We start from the raw sequence: 26,105 nt of genomic DNA on the forward strand, positions 1-26,105 counted from the left end.
TAACATGAATTATAATATGATGTTTTACTTTATTAATGAAGTTTAATATTATTTCATATGTCAGTTGCTGATTTCACTAGTAACTGATAAAAAAAAATTGATTCAATTATTAATTTTTCTCTTTAATTGTCTTTGTAGACACTACGAACTGAAGCGGAACGAAGACATCGTCTCGTTCTTCAACGACTTTAGCGATCACCTGGCGGAGGAGGCATTATGGGAGCTCTCGCTCAAGATCAAACCACGAAACATCTCGCGCCGCAGGACAGAGCGAGAGGAGAAGACCTAGAACCTGGAGCCCTGGAGACCTTTCACGGTGAGACCTGAACCTCCTGCAGAACCTTGGGAACCCACGCTAGCATTCTTAATCCGGTTCTGGAGCTGAACTGGGCTGAACAGAGACACGCAAGCTCCTATTTGCACCAATAGACAGACATTGGCAGTATTTTTACCCTGACTGATGACTTGTCAAAATTCAGGAGGGGAATCCTAATTCAGTATAGATATGCACTCGTGCACACACACACAGGGTTGGAGAGGACCCCAACGCTGTGATATAAAGCTAACTCACACATCTTGCTATGTTTGCATGTGTCTGTGTGTGGCTGTACAGAAAGACACACTCTAAGAGGGCTTGGGTGATTTGATATTAATGCACTGTGCCTGATGGAGTGAGTTTGTGTTTGTTTGTCCCGCTTGCAAAGGTTTGATTCAAGCTACGATTCGCCCGTATGGAACTGGGTCGATTGGGAAAAAAGGCAGACATGTGTGCAATCCTATAAGCGTTTTATAAAGGAATAATCGCTGATTTGTTGAAATGATTATGTTTTGACAGATGCAGTAAGTAACTGACCATATAGACTATATTCATTTAAAAATTAAAGAGTGAACTGGATGTTTGGACTCATTTTTCATGTCATCTTGCAATATTGTTTTGTGTGCGACCATGTGCGACCCTCATCACAACTGTTTTCCCCGTCACAACACTGACAGCCCCTCGAATCCCATGAGAACCGTCAAGAACGTGTGCTTTTTTTTGCCTTAAAATAAAAAGAAAAATTTGCATTGTGACGACATTTTCAGGACTATTCCTTTTCATGCACATTTCTTTCTCTTCCTAATTCTCAATAGCTTTCAAAATGCAAAAAAAAAAAAAAAATATATATATATATATATATATATATTAAAATAAAAATATATTAATTTAAATTAAATAACAAAGTGCATTCATAAGGTACAAACATAATAACATTGAATTTAATGTATTTGAAGGGAAAAATGGGTCACATTCCTAAAACCTAAAACTCCTTTATGCTAATTTTTCACACTTTTACGTGAGAATGGTTTATGAAAGATTCAATTTTTTAGAATAATTTTTTATTGTTCAGTACAGTAGAAAGGCTTTACAGATAACAAAGAAAAATGGTTGATACTTTATGAATAAGGCTCGAAATGTGTGTGTGTGTGTATATATATATATATATATATATATATATATATATATATATATGCTTAATTGTCATGACTGTAGTGTCTTAATGGCTTTTTTCCATTTATCCAAAATGAATTAATATTTTTTTGTTTTTGGATTATTGCAAAAACTACTTTAACATTTACCTGTGCGATCTATGATGTCCCTGAAAGGGGCAGGGCTTAGTGTTGCCTGGCGACGAGCAGATTGACAGTGACTCTGTGGAGGCTTTTGTTTCTCTTGGGATGTGTATGATATGTTCTGTGTATATGTACATGTATAGATGTGATGTATAATATCTCATCATGTAAAGGGCAGTTACGAGGAAATATATTTTCAAACCAAATGAGGCATACACTAAAATAACATTATGAGACAAAAAAACTTGAGGACTGAATATGCTGTGATCTCTGGGCATCAGAGAGCGCTGTCTGTGTGTGTGTGTGCGTGAATGTATGTGGCTTTTCTACAGAACATCGTTACTCACAAATGGGAGAAGGAAAGCTGAGTCCGCTTTCTTTAGTGTGTGTGTGCGGTGTCTGAGATGTTTACCGACTTCTGGGATTTTTTCTCCTGTTACACCTATAATATCCTGTATATTCAACCACCAATAAAACTGCTCTCTTTGTATTGACTTTGAATTTTTCCATCACTAAATTGAGCATGTTTACACCTACTGCCATTACCAGAGAAATTAGTACCTTTATTCAACACTGTTGTTTCAAAAACATCCTGACCCCAAATAAGTGAACAGTACTGTATTGTGTAGAAATATGCAAATATAACAGTCATGGCCATTGCTTTTAGACATTTTCTTCGTGTATGTTTTAATGGATATTCAGAATCAGTATTATGGTACAGTATTACCACATACAGTTGCAAATGCTATGTTTCTTGGACAAATACAATGGTGTAAATAACCATTAGTCAAATACCACAGCAGTTAACATGTTTTACTATGGTACATCACCTATTATGAAAACCATATAATAAATGCATTTTCATTTGTAATCAAACAATGTAAAAACAAAAAACTGCCGTCAAGTCACACAAGCATGTTCTCTTTAATATTTAAAAAAAGGTTTGAACAAGAAAAATGCAAAACCTGTTTATAAATGAACTATTTTATAATAATATTTACATTTATAAACACATTACAGAGTGAGGTGCACAACAAATTATACAGAACATAAAAAATAATCACATCAGTGATAGTGACATTAATATTTTAAATACTACACTATCACTAGAATTCACTAGAAGTATTTTACTTCATCTATTTCATGTCTTATCCTGACCAAACAAGAGTTTCTTATCTAGACGAGGCAGGAACACCCAGAAGAAGCACTGAAACTTTGTTTCAGCTGTTTGAAAAGCCATTATACTTGACAATAGTAACAAAACGAGGTGACTTCTTTATTCTATAGGTGTAAGTTACAGTTTTATGAGACAGATCAGGCAGTGAAATACAGACTGGACTGTTTGTGTCGAGTTTACTCTGTTATAGCTACCAATTGTTATCATAAATACATGAGTAGAGATTAATCCAATGTAGGACTATTTTATATATACAGCACAGTTCCTCTTTGAGGAAGATGTGACTACAGGTTAAAGGTCACGCTGGATAAGATAAAAAGCAGAAGGCATTCTTAAAGAAAAATTAAAGAAAAAAAGAAAATGAAAAATATTCCTTTAAATTCTATGAAAAGTGAGCCTGACAGAGAGTGTGTTGGAAGCATGCAGAAAAATTCAAGCTTTCAGATTTTTGATCGTATGACTCTCTTAAGTGTGTGTGTGTATTAATGTGGTCGTGTGCTGGGCTCCAGTAGGGGGCGTTTCCCTGGCACAATCCCGCCTCCGCTAGAGTTCTCACTTTGTTCGGCCACGCCCCTCTTTAGACACCGCCCATGTGCGTGTCCATTGACAGAACCCCTCTGCCATTTGCAGATATCCCCGTTGAGGATGTCCTGAATATGCTGCACAATCAGGTTGATGGCCACTAAAGAAGATATAAAAGAAACAGTTTAGAAAAGCAAGGCATGTTTTTGAATAGTTATTGCCTTTTGACTCATATTTACCCATGTTATCAACTCCGCGCGGTATTATGACATCTGCATATTTCTTGGTCTGAGAGATTGGGGAGAGATTTCAGATGTCATGAATGCATGGTATTACTGTAACACAACTCTCAAATGTCATTTCAGCTTCAGCTGTGTGTTTTCTCACCGGAAGGCAGAACTCTTCAAAAGCTGGTTTAACAAACGTGGTGTACTGCGTAAGGATCTGCTCCAGATCTCGACCTCTTCTCATGTCGCGCAGAACTAAACACATCATCAACCCACTGTTAGGCTACTTACTCTAATATTTGATCTTTCCATAAATACAAATTAAAAATTTCACATACAATATGTGTATGTGAAATAAAAACCAAACTGTAAAAAGCAAACCCTGAACCTAACAACAATTTAATTTAAAATTTAATTTAAAAAGTTATAAAAAAAAATTTTAAATGCAAAAAAAAAAAACCTGCTATAAACACTAGATGAAAATGTGAAATGTGTATTTTATATTATATAGCATAAAAAGATCTGTTTGCTTCAACTATCATTTGTGCATTACCTCTGCGAGACAGACGAACATCTGAGTCTGTGTCCACAAACAATTTCATGTGGAACATGTCTCTGACTTCCTGTGTGTAGAACACCAGAATCCCCTCGAACAGCACCACATCAGCGGGATACACACATATCTTCTCCGGCAGCCTACACGCACACACACACACACACACACACAATTGACAGTCTGTTATCAGACAACCACACGTGAAGAGAGAGTTTATGTGTCATTATGATGGAAAAGTGTGTCTAATTGCCTGGAATGGGTGACGAAGTCATATGTAGGAACCTCCACCGCCTTTCCTTCTACGATATCCTTCAGCGTCTGACACATTAACTCTGTATCAAATGCATCTGAGAGAGAGAAAATATAAGAGTAGTGCATTAAAAAATGTCATCATGTCATTTTGCCGACCTTTTCACAGTGTTTTTGTGTTTTATGGGCATAAAGATCAAACTGCATGAGCTTGAGTAAATGATGACAGCACTTTTATTCATGAGCGAATCCAATTGTTTTTTTTTTTACCTGGATGGTCGAAGTTGTACTGGCCTTTTAAAGCTTTGGATTTCTGTTCTGGAGTGAGAACCCGGTAGAAACTGTCCTGGCTGACGATAGTGACCTTCCTCTGGTGATGATCCACCTTGTTCTGTCCCAACAGCTCCATGATTTTTGCACACACTGTGGACTGACAGGAGAAAACAGCAGTTAATGACCTGGACTGACAATCTTGTTTGTATATGCATCATTACAGCTACTGTTACAATTGGACACTAGATTTTAAGGGCCTGTTGCTTTAGTTTATGTGTGTGAACTATTTACATGTTCTTATTATTACATTTTGCATGATGTTTTCTTGTGCATTTTATAGAGTCTGATTTAATTCGCATACATTTCACTTAAATGCAAACATGCACTATATATTTAAGGCACAAAGAGGTAGGTTTGCATGCATTTGTTGGTTTCCATGCATTAAAACAGCAGTATGGATCCGTTTCCATAATGCATGTCGTGTTTCGTACCTTTCCACTGGCTGTTCCTCCGCTTACCCCTATCAGGAAAGGACGGTGACGCGGCCGCTCGGTTTCACATGACAGTCCGGCTGAATTCATGCTGGTACAGTAACAAAAACAGCGTTTTCTTCAAGTATGGAGTGCGGCTGAATGCATAAACTCGTTCTGTAGATGATCGGGCATCAGTTGGAGGCTGTCTGGGAGGTGTGTGATCGATTTCCGCCTGGTTTCACTATCAGCCACGGCCGACTCAGTACTCCAATGTTACTGTGCACGCAGTTAGTAAATGTTTATGGTACATTTCTGTTCCTTCGGGGGCGCTCGGTGACTCGGAATGTCGAGTTCTCATTGAGACTCATTCAAATATAATGAGGTTTTTTTGTCTTACTGGAGACATTTGTATATCAGAAAGTATCATCTTTTAAATCTACAAACACCCGAGATTCATTCCTGACAATAAGTTGAAACCGCTTCAGTAGAATGTTGTTTTAAAGCTGCCGTGTCTAGGAACTGGAGACGATTGTGAGTGGTCCGTTCAGTGCAGCGCTGAGAAAAGTAACAGATGTCATGTGACCACTTTGTCTGTGCAACGCTTCTTTAGGGGTCTTGACAATTATTTACAATTGAGTAATAATATTGAGAAACTTTCATATATGCCGAACTGAGAATAGATTGTACAGAACTGAAGAAGGGATTTTTTTTTTTTTTATCCTGACCACTAAGCCCCGCCCATCGTAGGATTGCTTTTTCTGCTGATTGCCATTCTACCCTTTTTTCTATTTATATGGTGACGCTTGTGAACGTGGCTGCGTCACAGCACGGTACGCAAATTCCACGAAACTTGTCAAATCATGCTTCGAATAAAGAGGTTCTCACATATTTTGGAATTGCGTTTTATTGCAGTGTTTTGGTTTGACTTTTCTAATTTTGTAAAAATGTATTTATTCCTAAACGTCTATTATTTTTTTCAAAGAGAGCATTTAATTTTAAGTTTATTATTATTTTATGAAAATAAATCTTTATTTTCCAGAAAGAGAAAGACGAATGTCCCTCTTCAAATATTTTTTTTTAAATTGTTTTTTAAATTAATTTTACAGGTTTTTTAAGCAATAAACAATTTTTTTTCTTTCAATTAAAGGTAAATAAATAATCAATAATATTTTTTAAATAATAAAATATAAAACTAAAACAAAGACATGAATATATTTATGTAACTCGTGTAAAAAAGCGTAAAGGTGTTTCAAAAAATATTGATTTATTAGTTGTATTCGTGTTTACCAGTCGAAGGTCGCTGATAAAGTGTGATGCAGTTAAAAATATCAAAGGTCATTAAAGTGAAAAATATTGCAGTGACCCCAAGGAGGAGCCAAACACTTAAAAACAACTCTCCAAAGTGATCAGATGGTTGTTTTTAATGCTTTATTAAAAATATAACAATAATAAATGTCCAGCACTTGACAAATGTCAATCATGTTTTGTCTGAACCATCGCCCAGATGTGCTGGTTTCTGTTCATCTGGATTATTTCTTGATGCCTCCTTTATCGATTCCTCTGCAACAATTTCCAGGGCCTCGTTTCCTTGAACTCTTTGCACTGATTCTCCTTTAGCAGCCAGGATCTCCTCTATGTTTCTAAAGCAAGACAGAACATACTGCAGTCAAATTCAGAGTAAATGTCAATACCACACACACAGACTCTTCCCTCTCCTCATCACTACATCTGATTTATCTATTTATTTACAACAAGCTAAAAACAATAAACTTGTTAGTACTTGCAGTACTGTCTGTTCATCCAGAAACACTGAGTAATCCATTTGCACACTGAAATATTTTATATGCACTTTACTGTCCATTGCACTAGTGTAAATTATGTTCATAGTTTCTGCCTATAGTGTACATTACACTTTTACATAATCCATCTGTTTAGTTCATAGTACACCTACCTGTATATCATGCTGATAGTATTTAAAATCTGTAAATTATGTCCATAATACTGCCTTATCTGTATACCTTGTAGACCTTGTATATTCTGTACTTACTGCTTATTTTACTTCTGGTTAGATGCTAACTGCATTTCATTGCCTTGTACTTTACATGTGCAATGACAATAAAGTTGAATCTAATCTAATCTAATAATGCTTTAAAAGTGGGGATTTTCAAACCGAGCTTGCAGGGGGCTGCAATGGAGTGCTAGGGGGTCCATGGAAAAGTTTAGAAAAAATAAAAATAAATAAATAAATAAATTTAAATAAAATTTAAATAGATGAAAAGTATAAATTATAAAAAATTATTATTATTAAAATTAATATACATTTTAAAATTTGATAAAACTAAATAAATTATTATTATTTTTTTTTTAGAAAAATTTATTTGAATCATTTTAATACAGGGGCTTTTAAACTGCAATCCACTAGGGGTCTGTGGAAAATTTAAGAGAAAAACAATATAATAATAAAAAATAAGATTAAATAAAATGGATAAAAATAATTGATAATTAAACATACAAATTAAAATAATTAAAATGCTTTAAAATAATAAGAAAATGTCAAATTAGAATTAAATAAATCATACATCTAGCAGGGGCTACGATACTATTGTGAGTAGAAAAACTAAAATATCTTCCAAAATATGTTTTTCACAATATAAACTGGGTCTTTCTACATAAAAATAAATGTATTATAATATAATGCTTTTTAATTTACTCTCACATCTAAAAATGGTAAATCCCCTGCCTTTTTTTTCATTGAAATAATATGCATGGATGAACTGTTCTTGCACGAGAACATACACACCTTTTCCCTTCCAGATCAGAGAACCACTTCAGATTATCAGCGATTACGTGGTGGTTTTTACATCCGGGACATGTTACAATGACAACACCCTTGTGATATGCCACCTTGGATATTGTCTTCATAGAGCGAGTGGAGCACACCTAGAGACAAAATATACAATTAAATATACTAAACATTACCTAAGTAGTCAAACGGTCCCCTAAATACGAAATTAACACTGACAGAAGAGTATAATCTTACTCTGCAGGTGTAAACCAGGTGATAGTGTGTTGACTGTAGATGTCCGATGGCTTCAGAACTGCTTACAGAAGTGGAGAAAGTTCTGCAGAAACTCATTCCGCCTCGGTTGTGTGACACAGCACACCCCAGTAACGAATCAGTGATATATAAAGAGGTGTGTGCAGCTCTTTTATCTGCCTCCTCATGCTCGCTTCCAGTTGTAACGTTACATGATGTTTTGGGAACCGAAAGACTTCCCGCGACACGTGATCTGGGTATTCTCGTTCTGAATAAAAAGAAACACAATCGAGAGGTCATTATCGAAATGATGCCGAGGTAACTGTTCTTTATAAACACACGCAATATGTCTACTGACGCTGAAAGTTTGTCATATCCGAGTTGAATCACTCGTCACTAGCCGATGACGACATCGAAGCCCCGCCTATCTGGTGTCGTCGTCATCAGTTTGAGATGAAAGCATAGACAGTAAGGATGCTAACCATAGACAGGATGAAAGGCGCAAAAGTACAGTATGGTTTTCCCGCGTTAATGTTATGATGTTTCGGGTGATTTCGAGTTGGAGATAATTTACTTAAGAGATCCAAAAAAAGGGTTATTATAAAAATATTATTATTATTAAAATTAATAAAAAAAAAGAAAATATTTTGTCGTAAGAGGCAAATCACAGGGTTTAGTCTCTATTTATTTTATATATATTTTTTTTTTAATTTAGCTTGACCTTTGTTATCCAGTTATTTGATTATTTTTAATAATAATTATATATATATATATATATATATATATTCATCATATTATTAAAAACAGGAAATGTATTATGTCATTGTAACTTTCCGTTATTCAACAGTTGTGGCTCTTCTTGACTTCCACGCGTCTGTCTTGCGACAGTTCCTTCAGTTACCATCAACGACCTTCATCGCAGAAGGATAGTCTGCACCGTTTTCTCCAGCTGCGTCACGGTCACGCCCGCTCGTGCTGTATCAGCGCAGCTCCGCTCAACTCGCCGCAGTACAAATCCTACTATGGCGAAGATCGGGCTCATGAATATTAAGTGGCCCACGCTTACGTTGTAGCAGAGTACGTCGCGTAACCTAATTTAATATTCATGATCACAGACTTCAAAAGAGAATGCCATTGTGCGTGCTGTATATTTATTTTGTTTAATGCTGGAAAAGTCACTATAGAAAGAGAAAATACTTTAAAGAGAGGTTAATAACATTTTATGCAGTGTATTAAAGAAGAGGACCATTCAATAAAATTATAAAAATTGATTATAGTTTATAAAATATAATAAAATTATATAATATATGAAATAAAGTAAAATATTTTATTGTATATTATAAAATTGCATTTAAAAAAATAAATATTTTCTAAAAAATAATAAAAATAAGAAAATATCACACACTAACAAAAATCTTTTTGAATATATAATGAAACAAATAAACTGTAATAAACAGTAACTATGCCGTTTTTTTGGCGACACTATACTCTATTTCCATGCAAATGAAGCTAAACAGGCATCCGACTAGGGCCCATAAAGTCTCTTTCAGCCAATCAGGTGCGTCTACTGTTCCATTATAAAGTTACGTCATTAATGTTAATGAGCCCAGCCTTCGCCGTAGTAGAATTCGAATCGCACGCGTGTGCGGCTCGGCTGACGCCAGTTCCTGGGCGTGGTTTATCCGCGTTCTTCAACTCTTTTCTAGAGCTGCGGGAGTGTGAGGCTGTTGCTGTGGATCGTGGACCGGAGGAAAGACATGTATCAGTTATGCACCACAGGTCCACTCTGTAACGAGGCTGGTGAGTTGAGCCGTATGTGTCTGTGTTTTTCAGGGCTTCAGGGCTTTGAGTGTCTTTAGGGTGTGTTCGACAACACAAGATGCTTTTAAGAGACAAAAGACCAGCTTTAATTTTCCACCCACGGAAACCCATTAGACTGTTGGCCTAGCAGTGAGTGTGAGATTGTGTGTGTGAGTGAGACAGAGAGCGACAGAGAGAGTGTGTGTGCGTGTGAGAGAGAGAGAGAGAGAGAGAGAGAGAGTGTGTGTGTGTGTGTGTGTGTGTGTGTGTGTTTGGGATTGTGTGATTGTGATTGTGTGTGAGTGTGTGTGATAGAAAAACGGAGTAAAAAAATAAAAAAAACGAACTAAATAAAATTCATTAAATCAAATTGAAAATGGCTAAAACAAATTTTAAAAAAGTGAGTAGAAAAATGCAATTAAGTAATATAATAGAAAAAAAAAATTCTGAATATAGCACATTTATAATAATAATTTTCACGGTATAAATTTGGTGTTTATAAATAAATATATAGCTGCATTTAAAATTTCATGCTGAGCCTGTTGTGGCTTAGTGGTTAAAAATCTGTGCTAGTAATCTGTTGGTTTTTAGGTTTAAACCTCAGAAGTGTGAAGGGTGTACCGTCATTATGCAACTGAACACTTTACATAAATTTGGATCTGTTTTTCACCCAATGCTGTCACATGACTTCAAAACATAGCACAGACTGCTTTTATGATGCCTTTCCTTCACTTGCTTTCATTAAAATTTAGTGTGTTTTGTCTTAGAACAAGGTAATTGCTTTGGATGAGGGCTAAAGTTGGACCCTAAGGCGAGAGATCTGTGTGTTTTGAACAAGTGTGGGCCTGATGTTTTTTCTCCACTCGTGTGTAGATGTCTTTGTTTAGCTGGAGTAGCAGCATGTGTTCCAGGAAGCATGCTTGATCTGAGCAGGACACACCCATAATTGACTTGCAGCAGTGTGGTGTGTAAAAGTGTAAAAGCTTGAGAGTCTGCGGGACGCCTCTGACCCCGTTAACTCACTAAATGCATCAGGACAACAGAATGAATGCACAAACCATATACACGATCATGTCTATCTTGCATGGAAGAAATCCATAAAAGTAGTTCTTGTGCACTGTATTCCAAGACTTCTGAAGTCAAACGATAGCTTTTTGTGAGAAACAGTTCATAGTTTATGTTAGAGATGTCTGTTTCATGAGTGAATCTTTCTTTTGAGTCAGATCTTTTGAGTGAATCGGTTCTCAAAATGATTCATTCACAAACTGGATTGGTCCAAAACAAATTATAGCACATTTTAAATGTAAAATATAGGAATAATTTGTAATATAAACAATATATGCATTTTTGTTATGTGTAAAATTATAGACCAATTTCAGTGTTTGAATACAGTGATTACGTTTTTTTTTTTTTTTGTAAAAAAGGCCGTTTTATCGTAGCAGTCTATTCAAGCCATGGAATAAAATAATAAAACTAATAATTTTGAGTTTGTTTCAAAATTCTGACTTTTTACTTGCAATTTCGAGATTATATTTCACAATTCTGGTAAGAAAAATCAACTCGTCATTCTTTCTTTTTAGTTTATAATCCCAATTGACAAACTCGCAATTGTTGACTTGAATTAAGGAGATATACGAGATAGTAGGATACTAGGAGATATAAACTTGCATTTACAAGAAAATAAAAGTCAGAATTGTGACATTAAATGGGTAAATGTTATGTAAAATGTTATAGGTTATAGTTTTTCATTAATGCATTTCAACCGTAGGGTTAATACAATATGTACCCAACACATAGACATATTGTTTAAATCATATTTATTCTTTAAAATAGGGTAAAAAATAGCAGGTTTCATCCATAGTCTGTCCATTTAAATGTCTGCATTTAGCTTCAAATGGTGTCTTTGAATACAGTATTAAATAAAAATTAATTGCATTCCGATTCTGACATCCCAAGGCACAACAATATCTATTTTTTCCTCCTATTCCATGGATTTTACCCGTTTCCCTCCACTTGTTCCCAGTGTTTTTCTGTTACCACTATGCTCGTGCAGCTGCAAGTGACATCTTCTCCAAATTGGTCTATGTCTGATTGGTGAATGAATCACCCTTATATTCTGATCAGTGAACTGGAGTGTTCCCTTTTTCTCAGTGGAAATGTCTCAGTGTAATATTTTTCCCATTACTGTAAATGCATCTTTTGCTTAGTAAGTGCAAAGTATTCTCTGTGGTAATTGATAACATTTTACAGAAAGACCTTTTTACCTAACTTTCCTCTGCTAAAGGTGTGGTTTAATACTCCGATGTTCATGTTTAATTGCTGGCATTTAGGTAGTTTGATTTAGTGGTGAAAAATAGCCAGCGTTTATTTCCGTGTCAATATAAAAACCGTTTCCGTAGAGGAGACATGGATTTCAACTAACACATCATCATGGCCGATCTATTGCTCTCATGGTTCTGCCTAGGCAATTTGACACGTTAAAAGCTCACTTCTCTCTCTGTGTCTCAGTGTTGTTCAGCTCTTTTGCTGACAGGACAGAGATGATGCACGATTATGTGTGTTTGGGTTGCGTCCATCTTTAAAACCAGCCATTAGCAGCAGATGGGGACAGCATGCCCTTGGGGAAACTAAACAGAGTGTGTTAAACAACAGACCCTTTGTGTGTGTTTGCGAGATGCACCTGTAGTTCACGGGACTCAGGACAAAATGTTTGGTTTATTTCAAGTGTGTTCAGTCACAGGTTTTAAAACCATGCCAGTAAGATAAAACAGGTCAGATACAGTCGTGAGATGTTGTCAGAAATATGATGTTCTTTTTTCAGAAAAGGCATTAGAACAATGTTGTAGAGTTCTAGGTAGTGATGATCTGTAAGCTGCCTTGCAGATTTTCCAAAATAAGTATAAAACATTTTCTGGTTTTAGATACAGCAAACCAGCATGGGGACCGTTGTGATCGTTTTTATTGTACCTCTCCAGTGCTGTCCACAAAAACAACTAGATCTGATCCAAAATGATCATTCTTTGCTAAATATTGATCAAGATGTCCCATTGTGGAAGTTTTTTTCTTTTTTGCTATATAGTTATCAAGATGTTCTATTATAGAACGTTTTTGCTACATAATGTTCATGATGTTACATTATAGACGTTTTTGCTATATAGTGATCATGATGTTCTATTATAGACGTTTTTGCTATATAGTTATCAAGATGTCCTATTATAGACAGTTTTTGCTATATAGTGATCATGATGTTCTATTATAGACGTTTTTACTATATAGTTATCATGATGTTCCATTATAGACGTTTTTGCTATATAGTTATCAAGATGTCCTATTATAGATAGTTTTTGCTATATAGTGATCATGATGTTCTATTATAGACGTTTTTGCTATATAGTGATCATGATGTTCTATTATAGACGTTTTTGCTATATAGTTATCAAGATGTCCTATTATAGACAGTTTTTGCTATATAGTGATCATGATGTTCTATTATAGACGTTTTTGCTATAGTTATCAAGATGTTCTATTATAGACAGTTTTTGCTATATAGTGATCATGATGTTCCATTATAGACGTTTTTGCTATATAGTTATCAAGATGTCCTATTATAGATAGTTTTTGCTATATAGTGATCATGATGTTCTATTATAGACGTTTTTGCTATATAGTGTTCAAGAAGTTTTATTATAGACAGTTTTTGCTATATAGTGATCCATTTCTGCTATATAGGGATCAAGATGTTCCATTATAGACGTTTTTTTCTATATAGTGATCAAGATGTTACATTATAGACGTTTTTGCTATATAATATCAAGATGTTCTATTATAGACAGTTTTTGCTAGATAGTGATCATGATGTTTTATTATAGACAGTTTTTGCTAGATAGTGATCAATTTTTGCTATATAGTGATCAAGATGTTCCATTATAGACGTTTATTTGCTATATAGTTATCAAGATGTTCCATTATAGACGTTTTTTTGGCTATATATTAATCAAGATGGTTCATAATAGAAGGTTATTTTCTATATAGTGATCAGGATGTTTCATAATAGAAGGTTCCTTACCATATAATGATCAGATGTTCCATTTTAGCACTAATTATTTATTTTTCACCATATAGCAATTCATCATTTCCACTATAGAGGTTATATTCCAATGTAGAGGTGTCATATCTTGTCCTGTATTTGTTGCCAACTCAAGGGAGCACATACTGTGATGCACAAATATCTAACCGTCCATATACATACACTGAGAACGTTTCTCTCTAAGTAGCTAGTTCATTTGCTGATGGGCTTTTTTTCCGTGTGATGACTCTGCTTTCTGGAGGTTATGAGAGAAGTCAATACTGTTTACGTTATGAAAGTATTTATAACTTAAACATACATTATGACGGAAAGAACTGAGCTATTTTGATATGAAGTATTATCCTTGTTAGTGTGATGAGGAATGGGTTGTTCAGTGTAAAATCCTGAACGCTGAGGAAAATGTCAAGTGTAATTAGAGACTTTTATCTCAAGCAAACACAGAGTAAATGAGTTAGGGGATGTGTGTGTGGTGTTGCTTAAGGTTATTGTGATGGAAAAGACGTCTCATGGATGGCCAGCGCTGGTCTAGACTGGATCAGCAGACAGTGTGAGGAGCCAGATGGAGACACTCTCAGTGGCCCTCATGTTAAAAAAAACAAGTCTCCAAATGCTCCTAAAGGAAAGGATCTGATCCTCAACACACACACATCATCTTGTTTACTTTCTGAAGGATATGAGGAAATGGTCTGTTTAGAAGATGCTTTTGAAATCCTTGAAGTTTCTTAAATAAAGTGTTTCCAGCTTTGCGAAGGAGGCAGTTTGTGCGTATATGTGAAGTGTTAGAGTCTGTGTGTACGAAGGTTGGTGTTTGTTAATTGTTAATAGACTCTCAGCTGAGACCAGTGAACTCAAGGGACGTGTTCGGACATCTTAGTGTGTGTTTTTCAAAGGAATGGTTCACACAGAAATTAAATTCTGTCATTTTCTCTTTCTTATGACTCCATATGACTTCTTCATTGAAGCACAAAAGGAGATGTTTAGCAGAATGTCTAAGATGCTCATTGTCTTATGGATCATAACATGGCCTGAAGCGCCAAATTCATGCACAAACTATTTTTTTTGATGCAGTGTCAGCAATTTTTGATAGCTTTTGCCTTCTTTATATGGAAAGACATGAGGAATCAAGATAATAATATGGTAATTTGAACACCAAAAGATTCAGTAAATGTGGGATAGTTTTTATCTTTGTGTGAATATTTAGCATAGAGAGTGTGTGTTTGGGAGTTGTGTGTGGTTTTTGCATATTGGTGTTTGGTTGCAAGTGTTGTTATTGTTAACTAAATCTGATAAAAACTGGTAATAGAAATGTTAATAGAAGTAAAGTTGAAACCACCAATCTTTTTCAGATTAGATGAAAAACTTTGAAATGTTACCTTAACACTTACTAAAGTTTAGTTTGACATACTAAAACTGACAAAAACTATTTATAAGAGCTTAAAAATGTATAAACCATAAATAAATAAAAAAGCATACAACAAATTTACTAAACCTAAAATAAAATTAAAATGAAAACTTAGTTTTAACTTAAAAACATGTATTAAAAAAATAAAAAATAAATAAATAAATAAATAAAAATGACAAAAGCATGTAACAAAAGTAGATAAACTCAAATTAAATTGTAAACTTGTAACCTACAAGCTTATTCATTACAATAAAATTTAAAATAATAATTATAATTATAATAAAAAGAATAAAGCATGTTAAAAAAATTACTGAAATGAAAATTTACACGAAAGTGTATTGCTTTAACTTAAAAACATCCACTATAACAAATATGAAAAAATTTAAATGACAAAATAAAGACTAAACTGAAACTAAAATATAAATGAAAACCTATAAGCTTATCCCTCTAAACATAAATATTATTAAAAAAAATTACAATTAAAAACCGTGTAACAAAATTACTAAAACTAAAATTTAAATTAAAAATATTAAAAGTAATTCTAAATATTAAGAAATTAAAGTACTAGTGTTTAAATAATACTGGTACTAATAGCCCAAGTCTGTGTCTCAAGTGTCTGTGATATTCTAGTCTCTAGAAATGACTTGCGTTTATGAGAGGTTTTTCTCTTTTAGTAAAATAACTGCACTCTTCTGACTAGATTTTAATTGGCTCATAACCCCTTAAAGGGGCCCCACATGGACACAAGGCCAGTTTCGTAGACATATGGGTGTATGGCCATGCTGTACACTCCAGATGAGGATGTCTGGAAACAGAGGTGCTCTTCTAACTTGGGAGTCATTTCAGCTCAATGTGGAATTTTTACAAGGTCTCTCAATAAACAATTGCAGGGGCCTTTTCTGCATTTTCACTCCAGCTCCTGAATCCCAAATGGAAAATTCCCAGCCTTTCTGTGTCTAAGTATAGATGTAAGCTGGAGCGGTTCTCAAGTTAAACTGAGTCACTGATTCCAGACTACAGTCTACACTGACGTTTGTTTGGTTTCTGTGGTCATCTAAACGCTAAATTGGTTGATTGTAGGTAGGAAATGATGAATTGTCATATCTCTTTCTTCTATCTTTTAACTTGTGTTCTATTAGCCTTTTCCGCAGCTAATAAACTCAACGGCTGTTTCTCCTTTTATCTTCCCTTCTCTCTCCCTCTCGCCTCCTAATACATCTGTGCACTATTCATTCCTCTTGCTCTTGTGTAGAATTTCCATGATTTAAAGGAATATTTTAACTCAAGGCAGTTACAGCTTACATTTTGGTCTGTTCCTCACACAAAGTTTGTCAGATGGCTTCTTTCATGATGCTTTGACATTTAGGAAAATGATTAATTTTTAGCTTTCATTCTGTCAATGCACAATCATCCAGAAAGGTTGCATAATCATATAGTTATGGGTTTGTCTCTTAATTCACACGCGTATGCACTGGATTTTAAAGAAATGGATACCTTTATTTAGCAAGAATGCATTAAATTGATCAAAAGTTACAGTAAAGAGATTTATAAATGATGTTCTTTTGTGTGTTTCTAGTAATCAAAAAAAATCCTTAATCATATATCACAGTTTCCACGAATAATAATAATGAAGCTGTAAATTCAGATTTGATCACAGGAATAAATTACATTTGAAATATATATTAAAATGGAAGTCAGTTACTTTAAATAGTAGTAATTTTTAATATTCTTTATAATATTTGTATCCAATAAATGCAGCCTTGTTTTTGAAAGAAGTCTCTTTCGCTCAGCATTAAAAAAAAAATCACCAACCAAATTTGAAAAAAAGGGAAGGAATTTGGGAATTATTTGCTGAACATGCATGAGCATTTACACATGTGGCAGACACTTATTCAACTTAAATATTTTCTTTTAAATCATTTCATACCTTCTCTTAAAATTAAACCCCATAAACTTTGTGTTGTTAGCGCCATGCTCTGATTTTTTTTTAAGAAAGCATGAACGGATCCATCAGAAATGGTATTTCATTACATCCTGTTTTCAGCAAACTATGATTTGGGAGGAACTTTTTGTTTGTCTTATAGCAGACAAGGCAGCTGTTGTTAATTCTGAGCTCCAATCTGGCAACCCTGATGAGGTTGCGCCTCCAAAACATCAGTCCCAACATTCAGTCCCCAGACAGAAACCTCTGGGCATAAACGGCCTTCATAACATCAAGAGCTCTGCTGGATTTGCCCACATAACCTTTGTGTGTACATGCATCATATGCACCTTGAAAATGGCTGCTAAAATTAGGAACAGCTTTGATTTTGTGGGACGTGTGTGCGTGCATGGGTGCGTGTGATTTAATGGCGTATTCTTGTCCTCTGTAACTACTCCCACAAACACGCACAGCTGAGGATGTTTTGCCGAATCATTGCAGCCTCTTCCTGTGTCCATCATCTGAGCTCTGACGCAAGGCTACTGTGAGAAAGACAAGAGACTCGGTAAAGTGATGTGAAAGGGGCAGCAGACACAACAGAACAGGGTTAAAGGTCATTAGACAACATGTATTTTCGCACACAGTTTTGGAAGATTTCAACAGATTAATTTTTTTTTTACATGAAATCAAAGTGTTTCTTCTGTTTACTGTTTTAACATTACTGGTCTTTCTGAGAACAGTTTAACAGTGAATGTGATTCCAAGGGGAAAAAATGTTTGTCTTTCAGGAAGTTGATTGTACTTAAGTCAAATGCAAAAATGGTTTCATTGTCTTTCTGCAAAATATTTTGATTTTATTTAATGCTTTATTTTATTGTATTTTATTTACAGGTAGAAATTACCTTTTGAACAATAAAGTACCTTAAAAAAATAAATAACCTTTTGCAAAAAGTTGCGAATAATAAGAAATCTTGGAAATAAAATTTATATATTAATTAATATTTTATTCACTTATTTTAAGGTAGAAAATACCTTTTCTGTATATATATATATATATATATATATGTATATGTATATGTGTGTGTGTATATATATATACGTGAAATGACATAGAAATGACCCTGCCTATGCAAAATATTTAGTTTTTTAATTATTTTTTTTTTTTTTTATTTCATGTAGAAATTACCATTTGCCAAAGGTTGAGAATGAAACGAAAGGCTTAGTAATTACCCTATGCTACATATTTTTTTATTAAATTGTTTTTATTTATTGAGGTAGAAATGATGACATTTGATTATTATTTGATTATCACTAGTGGTTTGTCATTTTTGTTTCTCAGGTAAACTGTCATGATTCCCATCACTGAGTTGCGATACTTTGTTGATACACAGCCGGCGTATCGCATTCTGAAACCATGGTGGGACGTGTTCACAGACTACATCTCCATCGTCATGCTGATGATCGCGGTGTTCGGCGGCACGCTGCAGGTCACGCAGGACAAAATGATCTGCCTGCCATGCAAATGGGTCGTCAACCAGACCTGCGAACAACTCAACATCAGCGTGGCGCTCAACTCTGAACCCAAGGGCATCCAGTACGACCTCGACAGACACCAGTACAACTACGTAGACGCCGTGTGTTACGAGAACAAGCTGCACTGGTTCGCAAAGTACTTCCCATATCTGGTGCTGCTGCACACGCTCATCTTTCTAGCATGTAGTAACTTCTGGTTTAAGTTTCCACGGACCAGTTCGAAGCTGGAGCATTTCGTGTCGATCCTGCTGAAGTGTTTCGACTCGCCGTGGACGACGCGTGCGCTTTCTGAGACCGTGGTGGAGGAGAGCGACCCCAAACCGGCAGGGAAGATAAACGGCTCGATAGATAAGAAAACCTCCAGCGTCAGCGACAAGGATGTGGAAGCAAGCGTTCCCATGCTGCAGAGGACCAAGTCCCGGATCGAGCAGGGCATCGTGGACCGTTCGGAGACGGGCGTCTTGGATAAGAAGGAAGGAGAGCAGGCCAAAGCACTGTTTGAGAAGGTGTTTGTGTGCATATGTTTAATTTAAGAGCTGGTCTCAAGTCACAGCACTGTGTTTTAAAAACCTAATGAGATGCCCCTGTAGTGAGCGTTTCAACTCAAGGCATCATCGTGCACTATTATTAAGTTTCTGTTGGCTAAATTCAAAGGCAGCATTAGTGTAGCAAGCAAACGCAGATTTGCTTTTTGACAGATATGCTTAAATATGAATGTATGTCCAATTTGTAAAAATATACCTAATTTTTCAGCATCAGTAAGGGCTTTATTTCCAAGTGTGCGTTGTCTTGGAGAAAGGAGCTTCCAGTGCACAGGCAAAGTACAGACATGCGTATAATAAAATTAAATATAAAACTTTTAATAAAGAGAATAGACAATACATAAAATAATAGTAATAACTATGTGGCAATTTGCTGTTTCATCCAATATTTCATGAAATATTGATAAATATTGTTTAATAAATATTAATACATATTAAATAAACTTACATATAATGTTATTCTTAATTCACGTACTGAGTAAAATATCGTTATTTTAGCCAGTGCTGAAAAGTACTGCTAAACATCCTTGCGTATGATAAATATTTAATAAATATATTTATAATTTATTGTTAATAAATGACATGACTATATAAAATGTAGTTACTTCAGGCAATACCAAAAATATTATTACATGTATATAAATATATATTTAATACAAATATTTATAATGTATACTTTTATACTTCATAACTTTATATAATGTATATAGTTCATATACTACTAGTAATGCTACTAATAAAATTATTGATAAATATTATTACGTGTGTGTGTATGTATGTATGTATATATATATATATATAGAATATTTATTTAATTTATACATTTACACTTCATAAACTAATAAATATAGAATTTCTTGTGTTGCTGAAAAAGATAAATATAAAGCTAAATATTATCAAATAAATCAATATTTATATATGAATGTACATTTATTAAATATATTTACGCTTGCTTTATATACTAATAAATAAAATAGTTATTGAGAAGTATTGATAGATTTATTTGATAGATTATTGTATTTGTGACACATTGCTCATTTCAGTTAGGATGCCTTTGAAGGATGCTGTCTATGTAGGTAGTGGACTTCAAAGTAGTTCACTAGGTTTTGGAACGGAGCCCAAGTGTTCTAATTCTATATCGTCTCATCCTTCTCTTTTGCAGGTGAAGAAGTTTCGTATTCATGTGGAGGAGGGCGACATCGTTCACCGTCTTTACATCCGTCAAATCATCATCAAAGTCTTCCAGTTCCTGATCATCATCTGCTACACCATGTACTACGTCCACCACATCAAGTTCAGCGTGCCGTGCACCGTGGACATCGAGCGGCTGACCGGTTATCGCACATATCACTGCGCACATCCTCTGGCCACGCTCTTCAAGATCCTGGCCTGCTTCTACATCAGCCTGGTGGTGGTCTACGGCCTCATCTGCATGTACACGCTCTACTGGATCATCAGCCGCTCGCTAAAGCGCTACTCCTTCGAGTCCATCCGCGAGGAGAGCCGCTACAGCGACATCCCCGATGTCAAGAACGACTTCGCCTTCATGCTGCACATGATCGACCAGTACGACCCGCTCTACTCCAAACGCTTCGCCGTCTTCCTGTCGGAGGTCAGCGAGAACAAACTGCGACAGCTGAACCTGAATAACGAATGGACTCTGGAGAAACTCAGACAGAGGATAACCAAAAACTCGCAGGAGAAGCTGGAGCTGCACCTCTTCATGCTGAGCGGGATCCCAGACACGGTGTTCGACCTGGTCGAGCTGGAGGTGTGTGGCTTTTGTGTGCCTGAACGTCTGTAGATACAAAACTCCTGTCAAATGCATATTTATAATCCAAGTCAGACATTTCAGGTCATGCTTATAGGCCTGATCCAGACAAGACTAATAAACTTCCACATGAGCAGGGCTGCACAGTTCATCAAAACACCAAATCTGGTTTAGTGCAATTATAAAATCCCAAAGGATGCTGAACACAAAGAAAGATATTTAGAAGGTTATTAGCAACTAAACCGTTTCGGATCCCATTGACTTCTATTGTATGGACAAAAAATACAATGCAAGTCAGTGGGAATCGACATTGTTTGATTACCAACAGTCTTCAAAAATACCTTCTTTCATGTTTTACAGAAGAAAGAAACCCATAACTCTGCGGCTTTCCGCCAAAATAAAAGATTGAGTTTTAATGGTGGAAAACCAATAAATGAATAATTAAATTTAACCTATTTACTGTAATCTAAATTATATTATTTTTCTTATTATATTTAACAGTTAGATATTACAACAGTAATATTTCTTAATTTGTTTAATATTTGTATTTATTAATATTATTTATAATAATAATATATGAATATTTAAAATGATCACTTTTATTTAAATGGCTTAAATTGTTATTATTATTTTATAGTCATATTGATATAATCACAAAATTTTGGGCCAAATTATGCAGCCCTAAAAACATTTTAATTTAAAGGAGTCATACCCTCGTATTACCTTGGATACCTACTGCTGTATTATAGTCTTTCAGGCCCTTCTAAAAAAGAAAAGTGGAAAAAAAATTAACACAGAGCTCCTCAGACCCTTATCTCTGTAGGCATTATTGTCTCGCGAGATCTGATGCGATATTTTGGCTGTCGTGGACGGTCATTATAATAATGCAAATGAGGGGCACGTTGATTGGTTGCAGGAAGGAGGGGGGTTGACACCGCAGCTAACGCTTTAGCATATCATTACAAACTGACATCATGGCGCAAGTTGTGAATAAACTCGACCGTCTTCCCGGCCAGTATATAAGTATGAGGCGCCGTTTAGGGCTTAAATCAAACTTCATTCACGCACACATATGAAACACGCTTGCATATATACTAAGTACTAGTCACACATACATGTATATGAACTATCTACGCACATAAAGTTACTCATATGAGACGTGAGCACAGCACACACAAATATAAGACGTGAGCACACACACACACAAACTAGACGGGGCCTCATGTAAGCGTTAGGCAATAAATAAACAATAACCGAATTCATGATGATCTTAGTCATTTGTTTTTTGCAAAGTACGTTAGCAGCCATTCCCCATACCTCGAAGCTAATACTCCCGCCAGAGTTGTGCCTGGACGCGTTCATTGAACGATAATTCATGAACTCGTTCATGTTTTCGACTGAACTGAACGTACCGCATTACTGCCTGATGAACGTTACTGTGAAGTCGTTCATTCTGGTGTCTGTGAACGCCACGCTCTCTCAGTTTAACTTCGTTCAGTAGGATGCCAGATTTCTATAAAGCCTTCCAGGCGAAAACCCACCTAAAACCCTCCGTAAACCGGCCTTAATATGTAGCGGAAAAAACACCCAATCTGGCAACGCCAAACTCGTTCATCAAAATGAACAAATCTTTTTTCGAGTCATTTCGTTCATTTAAGGGGCTTTAAATGTTACTATTAACTGGCAAATTCCCCAAACACATCAACCTACGCAATCTTGATCATATTCTGAATTAAGAAATCATTATAATGCAGTCAAAAGTCCGTTTTTGCAGTCCATTTACAGGGAACATAAATAATTACTTCACCTCCAGTCTTTCGTTTATTTGTCTAGTGACAGACGCAATAGCATACAATAGCCGCATTAGCAGTTATGCTGTTTGTTACACACAGTAGAGCAATAAAAACACAGTCTTACCGTTTCAATTGCAGGCAATTTTGTTGGAATGGCGCTTTCCCAAGCTTCGATGCCAACTTCGCCTGATATTGCCCCAAATTTGTGAAGGATTTCGGCGTACAATGTTTAGCACAAACACGTAACGATAAACCAGTGGAAGGGTTGAAGGAACCGCGTCATTAAAAATGAATTTAATCCACTGGTCTCTGATAGCTAGGTCCGTTCTTGGTAGAGAAAACACATTTACATGTTGATTCTGGCAGTCAACCACAGAGCAACTCACGTGTGCACTACGTTCCAGCGTCTTTCTCAACTGAATATGAGGGGGAGAGGGGAAGGGCGAGCTTCCTGCTGCGGTGTCCATATATGGTATATCCTGCCCCGTCTTGACGTCAAGACGGGGAAGAAATCAAAATCTCGTATTTGAGTGCGCGTGCACGTGGGCTATTTTACAAACCCTGAGGTAAACAAACGCTTCACTTTTAAATATCGGCTTCCCGGCCAGTGTATAATCATTAGGCAATCATAACATACATTGATTCTCGTGGAAAAGTCATGGCTCCTTTAAATCATTTTAAATAATTATAAAAATACTAGTACACACACATATATATATATATATATTTATATAATTTTTAATTATTTGATTTGAATTATTATTGTTGTAAAGTCATTGATGTAATCATAAAATGCATCCCTACAAATAAAAATAAATAAAATAAAAATTAGAACTAAAAATAACACAAATTTAAAATAACAACAGCGATGATGAAAATTGTTATTATAGTCATATTGATATAAGCACAAAATTTGAACAAATTGTGAAATTTGGAGCATTAAATAAATTTCAGTTCAGAAAAAAAAATTTATGATATAATACAATTATATTGTTTTGTAATATTATCATTCAAACTCATAACTCTTTTATTGGCATGACTTTATATAATATAATATCTTCTATATGCTATTGATAGGAAAAAGAGAGTCCTGCCCCTGTCGCACACCTTTGGTTGCTTTAACTGCAAGTAAATGTATTCTTTGTGTCTCCTGCAGGTGCTGAAATTGGAGCTGATCCCTGATGTTACGATCCCGCCTATAATCGCACAGCTGTGTAACCTGAGGGAGATGTGGCTTTACCACACACCGGCCAGAATCGAGGCTCCTGCTCTGGCCTTCCTCCGCGAGAACCTCAAATCACTACACATAAAGTTCACAGACATTAAGGAGATCCCACTGTGGATCTACAGCCTCAAGAACCTCGGCGAGCTTCATCTGACCGGAAACCTCAGCGCAGATAACAACCGGTTCATCATCATCGACGGCCTGCGGGAGCTCAAGAGACTTAAGGTCCTGCGGCTGAAGAGCAACCTCACTAAACTGCCTCAGGTGAGATCAAGTTTCTCACAGAAGTTCATCAATGCATTCAGAAAGGCACCATGTCTTGTTCTTACTGTGTGCTGAATGTGCAGTAAATGGGATCTTATGATGATAATACCATGCAGATGAAAATCAAAATTGACCCTATTTGATGTTTCAATGCATGTTCTTAGTCTTATTGTGCATGGTTTATCAGTGCACATTATTATGAAGACCAAATAATTAAATTGTAATTGTTTTATTTATATCAATGTTTTAATGTATACAAAGACAGACAGATAGATCCAGATATTTCAAAACCTTTTACAAAAAGAAATAAATATTTAAATAATATTATATTATTGAAATTAATATTATATATATATATATACTTAAAATATTCATATAATTGTAGTAATTTATGTAACTTAATATTAATATATACAGTATTTTTATAATGTTTATAATACAATTTGTATAATGAATTTTATAGATAATTGTATATATTGTGTGTATATATATTATGTAATAATAATTTGTTCTGCTCATGACTTTCCTTCAGAGATAATCGAAGATGTTTACCAATAGTCATATAGCTTCTGTATTTATGCATTGTGTTAAGGTATTGTTGCTGGTTATTTTTGAAATATTCTGAACAAAGTGTTACAAAAAATCTGTTTAGACTACATTAAAACAGTAAAGATGGTTCTGATGGAAATTGTAAACTGTCCTGATGTTCTTACCTCTGCTGCTGTTTTTAAGCTGAATATAACAACTGAATATATGCACACAGAACTGTGTTTTATAACTCTTTTAGGATCAAATAATGATTCTAGCGCATCTTCTTCCCCCTGCAGGTGGTGACAGATGTTGGGGTTCACTTGCAGAAGCTCTCCATCAATAATGAAGGCACCAAACTGATGGTTCTGAACAGTCTGAAGAAGATGGTGAACCTGACGGAGCTGGAGCTGGTGCGCTGTGATCTGGAGAGGATCCCGCACTCCATATTCAGCCTGCACAACCTACAGGTCATCTCAGACGTCCTTTATAACTCTGCAGATAATACATGCATTACACGTTTTATGTGGAATTTAAAAGATTCAATGTTGTTTAATTAATTGCAATGTAAATGCAAGGGGAAAAAAAGAAGGTTGATGAGTGTCTTTAACGTGCTGCATTTTATAAACTTGGTGCATTTCTTAATGCTTTGGCATCTCACCACAGGTATTTTCATGCTTGTACAAGCTCTGTTCACTTATTCTGACATGCACGACAACTTCTGTCTGTAGGAGATCGATCTAAAGGACAACAACTTGAAGACCATCGAGGAGATCATCAGCTTCCAGCATCTCCACAGACTGGTGTGCCTCAAGCTCTGGTACAACCAGATCGCCTACATCCCCATCCAGATCGGCACTCTCGCCAACCTGGAGCGCCTCTACCTGAACAGGAACAAGATCGAGAAGATTCCTTCCCAGCTCTTCTTCTGCAGGACACTGCGTTATCTGGACCTCAGCCACAACAACCTGACCAGCATCCCTGCGGACATCGGCTTCCTGCAGAACCTGCAGTACTTTGCAGTGACGGCCAACAGAGTGAGTTGAGCAGAAATATCCAGACCCGCACATACACGTCACCTCACCTTCCTGTGAGATTTCATTAGATGCTGTTAT

At 35.6% G+C, this 26,105-nt stretch overlaps 4 protein-coding genes across 9 annotated transcripts in view; 2 read left to right on the plus strand and 2 right to left on the minus strand.

Annotated features, from left to right (window-relative positions):
* LOC132130956 (rap guanine nucleotide exchange factor 1-like) overlaps nt 1-895 on the plus strand; it is a 37,293-nt gene extending 36,398 nt beyond the window's left edge. For all 6 annotated transcript variants that reach the window (XM_059542836.1, XM_059542837.1, XM_059542838.1 and 3 more), the window contains one exon: nt 139-895. In XM_059542836.1, coding sequence (XP_059398819.1) covers nt 139-289 — 151 coding nt within the window. In that variant the 3' untranslated portion in view covers nt 290-895. The remainder of the gene's footprint in view (nt 1-138) is intronic.
* A 2,125-nt stretch (nt 896-3,020) lies between these two features.
* On the minus strand, nt 3,021-5,371 carry uck1 (uridine-cytidine kinase 1). Its single transcript, XM_059542745.1, has 7 exons — nt 5,107-5,371; nt 4,613-4,772; nt 4,344-4,440; nt 4,091-4,233; nt 3,698-3,792; nt 3,550-3,598; nt 3,021-3,470 (listed from the first exon to the last, which is right to left on the minus strand). The coding sequence occupies exons 1-7, from the start codon at nt 5,194-5,196 to the stop codon at nt 3,271-3,273; spliced, it is 834 nt and encodes a 277-aa protein (XP_059398728.1). The 5' UTR covers nt 5,197-5,371; the 3' UTR covers nt 3,021-3,270.
* A 1,130-nt stretch (nt 5,372-6,501) lies between these two features.
* Nucleotides 6,502-8,543, minus strand: dnlz (DNL-type zinc finger). The gene is made up of 3 exons (XM_059541868.1): nt 8,129-8,543; nt 7,889-8,028; nt 6,502-6,728 (listed from the first exon to the last, which is right to left on the minus strand). Exons 1-3 carry the CDS (start codon nt 8,423-8,425, stop codon nt 6,566-6,568), a joined length of 600 nt encoding a protein of 199 aa, XP_059397851.1. The 5' UTR covers nt 8,426-8,543; the 3' UTR covers nt 6,502-6,565.
* Nucleotides 8,544-9,766: 1,223 nt separating this feature from the next.
* LOC132130890 (volume-regulated anion channel subunit LRRC8A) overlaps nt 9,767-26,105 on the plus strand; it is a 29,020-nt gene continuing 12,681 nt past the window's right edge. Inside the window, exons 1-6 of the mRNA XM_059542744.1 lie at nt 9,767-9,925; nt 18,674-19,373; nt 20,572-21,180; nt 24,130-24,462; nt 25,290-25,460; nt 25,722-26,027. Coding sequence (XP_059398727.1) covers nt 18,684-19,373; nt 20,572-21,180; nt 24,130-24,462; nt 25,290-25,460; nt 25,722-26,027 — 2,109 coding nt within the window. The 5' untranslated portion in view covers nt 9,767-9,925; nt 18,674-18,683. The remainder of the gene's footprint in view (nt 9,926-18,673; nt 19,374-20,571; nt 21,181-24,129; nt 24,463-25,289; nt 25,461-25,721; nt 26,028-26,105) is intronic.

Source organism: Carassius carassius, chromosome 47, assembly GCF_963082965.1.
Source record: "Carassius carassius chromosome 47, fCarCar2.1, whole genome shotgun sequence".
Classification (NCBI taxonomy): Eukaryota; Metazoa; Chordata; class Actinopteri; order Cypriniformes; family Cyprinidae; genus Carassius; species Carassius carassius.